At 50.1% G+C, this 14,078-nt stretch overlaps 1 protein-coding gene across 4 annotated transcripts in view; it reads left to right on the top strand.

Moving 5' to 3' along the window:
• LOC144130123 (uncharacterized) overlaps positions 1-13,486 on the top strand; it is a 161,829-nt gene extending 148,343 nt beyond the window's left edge. For 2 of the 4 annotated variants that reach the window (XR_013313979.1, XR_013313978.1), the window contains exon 5: positions 13,234-13,346. Coding sequence is in view for 1 of the 4 variants with exons in the window: in XM_077664135.1 (XP_077520261.1) it covers positions 13,234-13,339 (106 nt within the window). In the remaining 3 variants the exon portion in view is untranslated. Of the gene's footprint in view, positions 1-13,233 lie in introns of all 4 variants that reach the window. The other 2 variants (XM_077664135.1, XM_077664136.1) reach the window with 2 other exon arrangements.
• Positions 13,487-14,078: the final 592 nt, after the last annotated feature.

The raw sequence follows: 14,078 nt of genomic DNA, 5'->3' as shown, positions 1-14,078 counted from the left end.
ATGCTACGACTTTGGCCTTTGACATGAACTGCTCCACCGCCTCCGTGCCCGTGACACTCTTTCAAGAAACTGTGCCCGTCGAGCAGGTTTATTCCCACCAAGGGCCGTCACCAGCGTCTGAGGCCCTGCCACCTCCACAGATGCCTCCCGTGAGTCAAGGCTCTCTTCGGCCTGCTGCGAACTTGTTCCGCGTTACCATCAAGCCTACATTGCGCTTTGATATGACTGCCATCCCTGCCCGGAATGTTGAAGCCACAATTGACCACGCTCCTGGCTCTTCGAACTACTGCGGGTTGGTCGTCCATCGCCCATCGAACACCATCACGGCAAACTTGCCATTCTTGATGGACGCCCAGAAAATGTGCGCAGTTACGCGGATACCCCTGGATGACAGCAAGCATGTCTCGGTGCAAATCTTGCATCTTGTCCTGACACCCTCCACTGCATGGTTTATCATGTTGACAGCGCGAGCCCTCCCGAGGAGGTACGTGCAAACATTCGCTGCTCAACTCACGTAGTACCGCAAGCACGGCCTATGCGGCGTCGGGGCTCATACTTGCTCATCCAGCAAGGCCCGTTGACTCTCCCGAAGTACCTTACCTACTACGGTGCGACAGTCAAACCACAGCCCTTCCGACCTCGTCGTATATTTTGTTATCACTGCCACAAAAAAGGACATATGCAAAATACCTACCCTAATCCAGCAGCTGTGGTCGACATGAATGAACTAACAGTTCCTTGTGCCCTGTGCAAATCGCCGGACGATGACATTCGCTCCCCCGCTTGTCCAAAGAAGAAGCAAGCGAAGAAGTTTCACAAGTCGCCTGCAAAAATGGATGTTCCTACAAGTAATCGCTTTGCAGCTCTCGAATGTGACAACTACTCTGAACTTCCTTTATCTGAGCCTGCTGCTCACCATACGTCTCCTCACCAGTGTACAGATGCACAAGCGGCCCACCTTCCTGGATAAAATGGTACGCCAAAACGTCGCAGTGCATCCATCACATGTGGATACCACAGATGAAGACACAGCTTTAGACAATGCAATCGCGGAGGCTCGCCACCGACTAGACGAACTCACCCAGCGCCCGGAACAGCGTCGTTCTCAATCCTCTCGAAAAATTCTAATAACTCGGGAGCAATCATCAGCGGTATCACCACGAGTAAGCACTGGGCCACAATCAGATGCCAACCACCTGTTAACCGTGACTACCCTGACAGTGGATAAGATATTAGCGCTGATGAAGCAGGTGAGATCTCTCATCGTGGAAGCTCTTCGGCCTCGTCATGGATAACGCATCATCATCGGTGGTGGTGCAGTGGAACTGTCGAGGATTCGCTAATAAGGCCTGTGAAGTGAACATCCGCCTTCGCGACGGAAAGCTGAGGGCATGGGCGTTCCTACTGCAAGAGCATAATGCACTCCCACGCATTTCAGGTTTCTGCGCATACCATTCACCCTCTATCCCTGATCGCCGTCGCACCGCCTCCTCCCTCAGCCCAGGTAAATCTGCAATTTATATTCAGAGTTCAGTTCCACACACACCGCTCGACCTTTCACGGGGGTGCAACACATGTCAAGAGGTTGTCGCCCTACTCGTAAAACCTGCACGCACACCCCTTGTCCTAGTTTCTTTTTATAGCCGTCCTGGCTCCGCTTCTCCCAATCCCTGATGGGTTCGTTTTCTACGTTCTACCAACTCGGGTATCCCTATTCTAGTTGGTGGTGACTTCAACAGCGCACACACTGCGTGGGGTTACCCATCGGATTCCTCAAGGGGTGCACACATCCAAGCTTTTCGGATCATTCCTTTCAACTTTTAAACCACCCGAATGCTTCTAACCTCCCACGAGGTGGCCCGTATTCACCTGATTTTACTTGGTGGTTAGGCCCCGGTAACCATCGTTGGGCTGTTGATTCTGATTCTTGGGGTAGCGATCACAGCCCTATTTTTATCTCCCTCACGCCTACGCGTCTATGGAAAATACGCCGCACTGTACGAATAACGTCATGGGACTCTGTACGCGCAGACAATCCTTTATTTATCTACATTCAACCCCTCTTCAGCACTGTCTACTATCTCTGCTGTTCTCGCTACTCACACTATTACCACTACTGTAAATGAAGAAGGCCCAAACCCGGACATAGATCTCTTGAATCTGTGGGCTCTTCGTCGCCAGGCGGATCTTTACGCTACTCGTCACTCCGATGACCCATCAGCCCTTCCTACTCTTCACCGCGCTACCGCACGGGCGCGGCGCTATGCAAAGCGGCTAGGCAGGTAACGCTGGGCTGCATGGTGTGCCCGCCTGTCCTCTACGCAGGGCAATCGACAAATTTGGAGAGTGTTCCACGCCAAGGAGCGCCTTGCTCAGGTTGCAGATTACACAGAAAGCATTCATCATCAGCCCTACTACACCCACTGCAGGGCAAAGGCCTCTCCCATGTCTCTCCAATTAACCCTATCCTTTGCCAGCTGCATCCACCCTTTGCCTGCAAACTTCTTAATCTCATCCGCCCATCTAACCTTCTGTCGCCCCCTGCTACGCTTACTTTCTCTTGGAACCCACTCCGTTACCCTTAAAGACCAGCGGTTATCTTGCCTTCGCATTACATGCCCTGCCCAAGCCCATTTCTTTCTCTTGATTTCGACTAGGATGTCATTAACCCGTGTTTGTTCCCTCACCCACTCTGCCCGCTTCCGATCTCTTAACGTTACACCTATCATTTTTCTTTCCATGGCTCGCTGCGTTGTCCTTAACTTAAGCTGAACTCTTTTCGTTAGCCTCCACGTTTCTGCCCCGTAGGTGAGTACCGGTAAGATTATGCTGTTGTACACTTTCCTCTTGAGGGAAATTGGTAAACTGCCACTCATGATCTGCGAGAATTTGCCATATGCGCTCCACCCCATTCTTATCCTTCTAGTTATCTCCCTCTCATGATCCGGATCAGCTGTCACTACCTGCCCTAAGTAGACGTATTCCGGCACCATTTCTAGGCTCTCGCTGCCAATTGTGAACTGTTGTTCCCTTGCTAGGCTGTTGAACATTACCTTGGTTTTCTGCATGTTAATTTTTAGACCCATCGATCTGCTCTGCCTGTCTAACTCGTTGATCATGATTTGCAGTTCACCTCCTGAGTGACTCAGCAAGGCAATGTCATCAGCAAATCTCAGATTATTTAGGTATTCTCCATTTATTCTTATTCCCAGCTCTTCCCAATTCAGGCCTCGAAATACCTCCTGCAAACATGCGGTGAACAGCATTGGCGAGATAGTGTCTCCTTGCCTGACGCCCTTCCTTATTGGAATTTTATTGCTGACTTTATGGAGGACTATAGTAGCTGTGCAGTTGCTATATATATCTTCCAGTATTTTGACATAAGGTTCTTCTACCCCCTGATTACGCAATGCCTGTATGACTGCTGAGGTTTCCACTGAGTCGAATGCTTTCTCGTAATCAATGAAAGCTATATATAGAGGTTGGTTATATTCTGCGCATTTCTCTATCACCTGATTGATAGTGTGAATATGATCTATTGTAGAATATCCTTTACGAAAGCCTGCCTGATCATTTGGTTGATTAAAGTCTAACGTTGCCCTGACTCTATTAGCGATTACCTTAGTAAATACTTTGTAGGCAACGGATAGTAAGCTGATCGGCCTGTAATTTTTCAAGTCCTTGGCGTCTCCCTTCTTATGAATTAAGATAATGTTTGCATTCTTCCAAGCTTCTGGTACAGTCGAGGTCATAAGGCATTGCGTATACAGGGTGGGTAGTTTCTCTAGCACGATGTCCCCTCCATCCTTCAACAGATCTGCTGTTACCTGATCCTCCCCAGCTGCTTTTCCTCTTTTCATTGCTTCTAAGGCTTTCTTTACTTCATCTTTCGTTACTGGTGGGATGACGCATTGCTGTGCACTGCTGTCTTTCTCATTAGTGCTCTGATTACATTGGCTACTGTACAGGTCTGTGTAGAACTCTTCGGCTACGTTAACTATCTTATCCATATTGCTAATGACATTGCCCTGCTTGTCTCTTAATGCATACATCTGGTTTTTACCTATGCCTAGTTTCCTCTTTACTGTTTTTAGGCTACCTCCGTTCTTTATAGCATGCTCGATTCTCTCCATATTAAACTTCCTTATGTCGGCTACCTTGCGCTTAATTATTAACTTTGATAGCTCCGTTAGTTCTATTCTATCGGTAGTGTTAGATGCCTTCATGTTTTGGCGCTTCTTAATCAGATCTTTCGTCACCTGAGATAGCTTCCCGGTATCTTTTCGAACTGTCCTACCGCCTACTTGTACTGCGCACTCCGTAATTATTGATGTCAGGTTATCGTGCATTGAATGAACATCAAGATCATCTTCCTCAGTTAAAGCCGAGTATCTGTTTTGCAGCGCTATCCTAAACTCCTGTGCTTTCCCTCTTACGGCTAACTCGTTAATAGTCTTCTTCTTCGCTAGCTTCTTCCGTTCCCTCTTCAAGTCTAAGCTAATTCTAGACCTTACCATTCTATGGTCGCTGCAACGCACCCTTCCGAGGACGGCCACATCCTTAATGATGCCAGGTTTAGCGCATAGTATGAAGTCGATTTCATTTTTAATCTCACCATTGGGGCTCTTCCAGGTCCACTTCCTGTTTTCTCGTTTGCGGAAGAAGGTATTCATGATCCGTAAATTATTTCTATCCGCGAATTCGACTAATAACTCTCCCCTGCTATTTCTAGAGCCTATCCCATAGTCCCCTACCGCGTGGTCGTCAGCCTGCTTCTTGCCCACCTTCGCATTGAAGTCACCCATCAGTACAGTGTACTGCGATTTTGCTTTATTCATTGCTGATTCTACGTCCTCATAGAAGCTTTCAACGGCCTGGTCATCATGGCTGGATGTGGGTGCGTAGGCCTGCACCACTTTCAGCTTGTACCTCCTATTCAGCCTAATTACTATAGCTGCTACCCTCTCGTTAATACAGTAGAAGTCCTCTACGTTCCCAGCTATATCCTTATTAATGAGGAAACCCACACCTAGTTCTCGTCTATCCTCTAACCCGCGATAGCACAGTATGTGTCCGTCCTTTAGTACTGTATACGCCTCACCTGGCCTCCTAACTTCGCTAAGCGCTATCACATCCCATTTAATTCCCGCTAGTTCCTCGAACAGCACTGCTAGGCTAGCCTCACTAGCTAATGTTCTAGCGTTAAACGTTGCCAGGTTCAGATTCCAATGGCGGCCTGTCCGGAGCCAGAGATTCTTAGCACCCTCCGCTGCATCACAGGTCTGACCGCCGCCGTGGTCAGTTGCTCTGCAGCCGCTGGGGACTGAGGGCCGAGGGTTAATTGGTTTGATCATAGAAGGTTGTGGCCAAGTACTACACCAGGGTGGCCAAATCCTGTTCTGGTGAGAGAGTGCGTTGTCGGTTCTGGTCACCGACATAAGGCCGCCCTCCATGCCTGGTTATGCAATTCCATCGACACGTGGTTTTTTTTTTAAACCCGGTGGAGAATTGCGCGGCACCAGGATTTGAACCCCGGTCCTCTTGCACGCGAGGCGGATGTTCTACCTCTACGCCATCGCTGCCGCCCTGAAAGCATTCACCTCGCGCTAAATGTGGATGAGAACACATTTGCACAACAAGCGGCCTGTAAATTTTTTCCAAACCATGACTGCACCGCTACGTCTCCACTTACTATCGGTTACAGAGCCCTCCGATGGGATCACTTCTGACCTCACCATGGCAGAGCTGCTGGCCTCCAATGAACGTTTAAAAACTAATACTACTCCTGGGAACGACGGCATACCTAACTCCTTATTCCTTAACGAGGTAGGGAGGGCTTTGCAAACCCTACTTGATACTTTTAACTAAGTGTGGCTTTGTGGCGTCATGCCGGGGGTCCGGCAGCATTCTATTGTGGTTCCAATACCCAAGTCAGGTCAGCCTCCAGTATCTCTCTCGGCCTTTCGTCCAATTTTCCTTACTCTTACCATCTGCAAGCTTTATGAACACATTCTAGCCGCATGCTTGTCGTGGCGGCTAGAATCCCATGATTGTTACCCAGATTCCCAAATTGGTTTCCGCCCCCAAATTGGAACGGAGGACCGCCTTGCTACTTTGGCTGCTGATGTGCTTGACCACTCTCCGCAGAGTCACCTTGTACGAACCGTAATCGCTACAGACATAACAAAGGCATATAACATCCTTCACTCTGCCATTCTTGCCTCCCTTCAAACTCTTGGTCTCATTCACCGGATCCTCCTCTCCAGTCACGCCTTTTTATCAAATCAAACCTTCAGCGTGCGTGTCCACGGAAAGCAATTTGGTAACTTCACTTCCAATAGAGGAGTGCCGCAGGGCTCCGTTCTGCCCCCCCCCCCCCCCCATTATTTAATGTGGCTTTAATTCCTCTTGTTCGAACCCTAGAGACCATCCCTTCTGTCCGTGTGCTTGCGTATGCCGATAATATAAACTTGTGGAGCTTTCATCCAGATGTGTATATTCATCAGTCGGTCCTTCAGCACGCGCTGGATGTATTGACATCTCGCCTCCCACCTCTGGGTCTAACACTCTCTCCTACTAAATCATGTTTCATTCGCATAGGAAATAAAGCCGGCTTACAGAAAGCAAATTTTATGGTACATATTTCTCGGAATCCTCAGATAGAAACTGTTCGTATTCTTGGTCTTCTCCTCGATACATCTGGGACTGGCACCCCCAAGGCTGACAGCCACCCGTAAACTAGCTCACGATACTGTAGGTCTGATTTGTCGCATAGCTATGCGCTCTGGTGAAGCACGTGCTCATACGGCCCGCCAGCTTGTGCGCTCTATCCTTCAGCCACGGATAATATATAAGGCAAAATTTCAACGTCTCACCCGCAGACAGTGAGACTCCCTTGAAGCTATCAATCGTGAGGCTATGCGCGTCATAGCATATCTGCCTCGTTTAACACCCATACCTGTGCTACAGGAGTTAGCCCAACTTAATACATCTTAAGGTACCAAACAGCGTACTATCACGAATGATTAGAAAAAGAAGAATACACGAACACGCGCTAACAACTGTCTGTTTTAATCGGAAAACCACATATTGATAATCTCTAATCGCCGCGTGAGAGCCTCACGTCATCATCACAAACTACAACCTAAACAGAAAGAAAAATAACAGTTGCTGAAACGTAAGCACCTACAGGCTCCCCCGTTGTTCCAACAACGTGGGAGCCTGTACGTGCTTACGTTTCAGCAATCCTCATCGTTCCAGTGCATGCGCTTTGGCTAGTATGGCTTTTGGCGTTCGGGTGCTGATCCCAAGGTCCCGGGATCGAATCCCGTCGCGGCGGCTGCATTGCGATGGAGCGATATGCAAAAACACCCCTGTCCTCTGTTATGGCGGTGCACGCCGAACCCCATTCCCCGTGTCGCCTCGGGATGTTAAACCCCACATACCTATACCTAGCATTACTCCAGTATGTCCATTGTTGCTAGGAAGAAAGAAAAGGAAAGTGCACAGGCCTGCCCTATTACTCCAATGGCCGTGCGACGACGTTTTTATGGACGCTGCAACGTCAGAAAATCGCTGACCTGGACCCATATCAAACAAACCTATAGCTTGATAATCCACGTTGGCCACTCCATATACTTCACGCGTCCTCCGTCGCAAAGTTTCTACCCACTGCTCTAGAACCATGAATGCGCGCACATTCACTTGCGAACGCACGAGGGCTGGATGAAGCAAAGGTTTCAGCCTGAATGACTTGTGGTTGTCAGCGCGTATGGGAGAAAGCTTCACAGTCGAGCTAGGTTCCCTGCACTGCCTCGTAAGTTTCTCATTTTGTTATCTGTGCTCAGGGCTTGCCAGAAATTAAAAAAAAGGGATGGGGTCTTATAAGGGATCGGACGTCCCGCGCGGTCATTACAAGCTTCCGGGTGCGGCGCCTTCCCACGGCGGCGCCCCTTTGAACCCCCTCCCCCCTTCCTCCCTTCGGAGTCGGGCGGGGGCGAAAGGGAGCGCCCTTGACAGCGACGGCCGAGCGCTTTTGACCCCCGCACTGTATGCCGCGTATGCGCACGAGAACGCTAGTTCCGCTGGGAAGGTCAAAACAAGTAGGCAGGCAAGCACAGCGGTAGCACCCCGCGGTGGTCCGATGACAGGGCTAATGGCAAAACATCGTTAAAAGTTGCCGACTGTCGACGAAATCAGTCGCACGGGCGGGCACGACGCGTGGTCGATGCTTCCCTGCTCCCGAGAGGAGGGAAACCGAGGGCACATGTGGCCACGATGTTTTGTTGTTTGTGCTTTTCCATAAGAGGAAAGCGATTGCACATGTGGAAGTAATGTGCGGTTGTTCTTCTGCTTTTCTTCTGAAGGGAGAGGGTTTGATCAATACTGTGGGCCAATCATATCGAGAGTCCATCCCCGGAATCCATTTCCTTATAGCAATTTTGATGTTTATTTCCTGCTATGTATTTTAGGGAGAGTATTTTGAATCTGGCCGAGACTGAAAGGCGTGCCATGCGGCTTGCAAGCCAATCATGTGTTAGTTTGTTATGATTGAGTGGTGCAAGGGATGGGCCGGGCCTTTGGGTCTTTAAAACCAGGGCCAGTGGAGCCCTCGAAAGTGGTTCTGGACTACGGTCTGATGTTATGCATCTTCGGCTATGCCGAGTAGGGGCCTCCCCTAGTGATAGCCAGTTCCACCTTTTTGTTGTTTAACCTTTTTGCCGCTTCTAATTTGTCTCTTGTGTATTCAACCTACTTGCAATGTAAATATTTGTGTAAAATACAGCCATGTCATACTCCCCTTAACACCTGCTTCCTGAGTCGTTGCAATACCGTCTCTGACGGAGCACCCCTGGAACGAGAAAGCCTTCGGTCATCAAACCAAGTAACCGCCTCGGGCGGTGGGCACCTCTGGTGCGGCGAAGACATCGAACCTCGTAAGGTCAACCAGCAAAGGAGGGAGACCTTACAGAAACCTTCACTGGTATTTTCGGAAGTTATGCCATTTCTTTGTGACAGGGAAGAACTCAAAACCTAAAGGCACGAGGCCAGGCGAATAAGGCGGACAGTTCAGAGTCGCAGTCCCTAATTTAAGTGCTTCCAGGTATCACGACTGGCTGAATGTCACGATGCGGTGTCCGGGAGAAAAATATTCCTATGCTGCAGCTCCCCAAGGCGTTTCCTCTTAGTGCAAGCCTTCAGCACTTCTGAAAGATTAGAGTAATTACTGACATTGATTTTCGAACCTTTTAGGAGTACCCCGTCAATCAGCATTCTCCCAGTCCCAAAGGATAAAGGGCATATGCTCCTTCCCACACATTCTCTTACATCGGAACATATTTGAAGGCCTAAGAGCTGGAGTGTTCCTCCTGTTTCGGCTGTTGCAAGGTTTACGGCCAGGGCGATCGCTGACGTTATATTCTGGGTGATCAGCCGACCTTGTGAAGGCTCTTGATTGGTGCGGAGAAGCCTCACTGAGAAGCGGCAATCACCAACTTCTGTTCCTTTGGTTCACTCTTCGATTTCGCGGAAACCTTCCTCGCATGCACTCGGCGGATATCGGCATGCAGAAGTTAATGCGACATGCCCACTTATTCTTCTATCGATCGCTATGTTATTCGACCACCTTATACATCGTCAAACGTCGTCCCAATTTCGGACGACCAAAGGGGTGCTCGATCGTCTTGTGACGAACTGTAATCCTCTTTATTTGTAAGAAAGAAATAATTATTCTGAGCACCCTCATTGTAGGTTTCTTGGCACCAACGTATTCACTGTCGCGTGATGCGGAAGAGGAGGAAAAACTTCACTGAACAGAAAGGAGCTGCTTGTGCTTATGGGTGTGGTCCTTGTTTCAGGGCTCCACCCCCTTCAGCGGCCCTGCGGACCTGCTGGGTGCAGAATCAGTCTTTCGGGGTTTCTTGAATATCCGTGTAGGTCCTGAGACTGACGGTGAAGTTTTCTGCAGAAGTGCCTGTTCCCGGCTCACACAGTGTTCGGATTTGAAGGCGCGGGCTCCTTTCCCAGGCCATGTGCCCTGAGAAGCCGAACACCAGGTCGGGGAAAGGCTTGTATCCACTTCAGAATAACTGGTGGGCACCCGGCGGCAGTTGGTGTCGAACCCACCACCTCCCGAAGTCGAGGCGGGTGCTCTACCACGAGGCCACGGCTGCGGTTCATGTAGGTCCCGCGCGGTGCTAAAGCTGGTCACGATTGGCAGCGCAATTCGCGACGCGGTATATAGTGAGGGCTGTAGAGCCGGCTTTTACTGGATTCCACGGCTGTCGGCGGTCGACGTCACATGCACGCATGATTCTTGGCGGCGAATAGGAAAAACAGTTGCCTCTCAAAAAGCAAATGCGTCGTGGCTGTTCAGCATTTGGGGGCAAAACTTTTCACCCAACCTTCGTAAGAACGATTTAACTAGAACCATGCACGGCGTTTACTCTTGCTAATGCTACGAAGTGTAGCTAGAACCACTGCTCTGACTGCGGTCAGTTGACGCGGCTAAAAGTCATCACAACACAAGGACAGTGCCAGCGATAAATTTTTGAGCTGGAACGACCAAGGTCTCACTTATGGCAGTATTATGCAGAATAGCCCGCGCCACGAAATGTGCCATTCCTCTAAGTGCCCGGGCAACCGTGACTGAGTAGGTATTCAAAACTGCTAAGGAATAATTATCCTCAGCACTGTGTCTGCAGGTTTCTTTTTCAACTGGTTAACGCTCTCGTGCCCCAGACAGCACAAAATGAGATAGAAGGGGTCTTTAACGCCACTATCCGAAACTAGACAAATTGGACAGAACGTCTGTGGAAAATCCATTGTCAGCCCTCAGACGTCTTGGACTGGTCATGTAGCTCGTAGCTCGTATAGTGCATGACCAAAAGGCAATGCAGAACCCACCTTATATAGTGTGACTGATGCAACCCAAGAACGAAGTGGCAAATGCCCCTCAAAGGAGGCCCTCCAGCCATTGGCGTCGACCGATTTTCATGGCGTCACAGTTAACCCGTGGCTAATGACAGGGGATTAATTACGGATTAACCAGCGTGACTGAGGACTAGCCACGGATCAGCAGCGATGTCACCTAAGTCAGTCGACACCATTGGCTGGAGGGCCTCCTTTGAGAGAAATCTGCCGCTTCGTTTTGTATTCGACGATAAACGTCGTCAACAAAAAAAAGCCCCGTCTAAAAATGAGGCACAGGTAATATGCGCGTGACTATAGAGCGCCTAGCGCAGCAGGGCTGCGCCATTCGCGCACAGTGGATGCCCGGCCACTGCGGAATTGTGGGCAATGAGCTAACCGACGAACTCGCGACCGCCGCGCACCAGCTACCGCCTAGCGACCTCCCTCTCGCGCTGGAGGACGTGCGAGCGGTCATCTACGACCACCTCCGACAGCAGCACCCCGACACGCGCATCGCACGAGGGGAACGCATCGACAGCATCAGTGGCCTCTCCCTGACACGGCTGCGGCGCACGATGTTCCTCCGTGCGCGTGTATGATACGTGTGGCTCGAGGCCAGACGGGTGCGCCACGGACTGGCTACAAGCGACGCGTGTGGTAATCGTGGTGCAGGTGAAACACCGGAGCACTTGCCCCTCCGCTGTACCGCGTTCGCCCAGCAGCGTCGCGACATGCTTGCGGCCTAATCAGGGCGCAGAGTCCCATCCCGGACAGTGTATCGGCGCCACTGCATGTGGCCGCAGGACAGTGCGCGCACCCGTGAGTGAGCCTCCGTGTATACTTCGGGCTTGACGTCCCGCCTGTTCTCCGCCAGGGATTGGCACGCAGTGACCGAAGGCTCCGCGTGTGCTACCTTCGGATGGTTTGCAGCTGGGCGCCCCCACTCGTTTTTTTTTTCTTTTGTGCAGTGAGCCGCGAGCATGGGCTTCGGCCATATTTTTTTTTCTCTTTAGAGGTAGGACACGGCAAGAGCGCGGCATATATATATATATATATATATATATATATATATATATATATATATATATATATATATATATATATATATATATTAAATGTACATATAATATAAATATAATATCGTATATAAAGAATGTAAATATATATAAATATTTACAAATATAAATAAGGAAGAGAGTGTGCGAGAGTCGATGCTCCCACGCGCAGACAATGGTCTCTCGCGATGTTGGGCCTGGCGCAGGGCAACCCATCTGTGTCGGCGTATATGACGTCGCGTGGCCGCGACCGGCCGTTCGCGTCCCCGCCCCAAGCATTTGCACGCCCCTGCATAGGGTACTCCCATCATACGCAGTGCAATATCCCACATTTGTTTCCAAATTAATTATTTGTACATAGTGCATATTCCCCCTACCCTTATCCTTTCTTACTATCGCTCCCGCCTTTATTTCCTTCGCCCTGTCATTTTATTCCCACTAGTCCCAGCTCAGGTGCTTCATGTTCCGATCGCAGATGCCGCGGCTAGCAACATCTTTCCCCTCCATTGTTATTTTACTAATAAATAGCCACTAACAACAATACCAACACCTTACAAGTCCGATTTCAGGTTGTCCAAAATCTGCATTTAGGACATCGACAACATGAATTCTCTCGATCGTATCCTTTTCCTCTGCCCGGCAGATCCTTCCCCGCGGGGCCTGGAACAGCTTACCACTTGGGAGGCTTGGGAGACCCTACTGCGCTTCAAAGACCCGGCCAAGCAAGCCACCGCCACCGGCCGGGCTGCCAGCGTTATGAGCATCCGGGACATGAACGTTTGAGTGCAGTGGGGCCGTGCGGGGGCCCAATGACCTGCGCGTCCTAAACTCCCCTGTATGTAATAAAGTTTCCACCACCATCCATATACTCGAATTATGCTCGTTTTATGCAGGGAAAAGTAGCTCTGTCTTTGCGCACTACACTTGCCCTTTGCGCGCAACACAGCTTCCCGCCGTTCGCTTCGGCCGCCTCCGCCCATTCACTCGCTCACGATGTAGCGGCCTTCAACGCGACTCGCGCGTGCGCCCAGCCACCGGCCCATCGCGGGCTGCACCTCTGGAATTTGGTCACACGTGAAACACTTCTTTCAATGCGCGTCTCATGCACTGAAAGACCTCATGAATCAGTCGTTCTTTAGACTTCCTCAAAGCATCTAATTTGGTTGAATATTCTTTCTATCATATGCTATGTTCCCTGCAATCTAAGATGTCGCGTGCTATACATGGCACCTGGTGGCAGTTGCGCTTTCTTCATTTTCTCTTGCAGGGGGACAGTCGACGCGTACGCACGCATCCAGTCGCATCTTGTTTCCGTCAAGCACTGCGTCAAGAAGTCTTCACTTCATCCATGGTCACGAGCACGCCTCCAATAAATGGGTCGGACGTGTATCTCTTGATGCTAAAAGGGTCTGCATGCGTGAACTTCTTCCCGCTGTGAAGCAAGGAAACGAGGGAACAGGCTACTCCAACTAGATAGATGCACAGACGAATGTAAAAAGAACTGATGATTAGTAAAACTAAAGGGGCGCTGTCACCTTAATAGTGAAAGGCGATAGCATTAGATTTCACATTTTTAGCAGCTTCTGTAGAAATAAATTGGTTCGCTTGTTTTTTTGTTTTTATGGGAAACGGAAATGGCAATGCATCTGTATCACATATCCTAGCGGCCACCTGAACCGCGCCGTAAGGGAAGGAATAAAGGAGAGAGTGAAAGAAGAAATGAAGAAAGAGGTGCCGTAGTGGAGGGCTCCGGAATAATTTCGACCACTTGGGGATCTTTAACGTGCACTGACATCGCACAGCACACGGGCGCCTTTGCGTTTCGCCTCCATAGAAACGCGGCCGCCGCGGTCGGGTTCGAACCCGGGAACTCCGGATCAGTAGCCGAGCGCCCTAACCACTGAGCCACTGCGGCGGGTGTCCGTCGAATCTCCTGTGGGTGTTTGCGTCAGTGCACAATTGTCGATCCATCAACCGCCATATGCAGACTGCTAGCTGCAGTAGCAGGCATCCGCTTGCTGTGACGGTGCCGACTTGCATGCATCACATTTGTTCCTTGTTTTTTACATCAGTTCTCTATCTAGGGTGCAGCTGTGTAGAAAAACAGTTTGC

The sequence above is a fragment of the Amblyomma americanum genome, chromosome 4 (genome assembly GCF_052857255.1).
Source record: "Amblyomma americanum isolate KBUSLIRL-KWMA chromosome 4, ASM5285725v1, whole genome shotgun sequence".
NCBI lineage: Eukaryota > Metazoa > Arthropoda > Arachnida > Ixodida > Ixodidae > Amblyomma > Amblyomma americanum.
The sequence above is the reverse complement of the archived record's forward strand: the minus strand, read 5'-3'. Positions and strand labels throughout refer to the sequence as shown.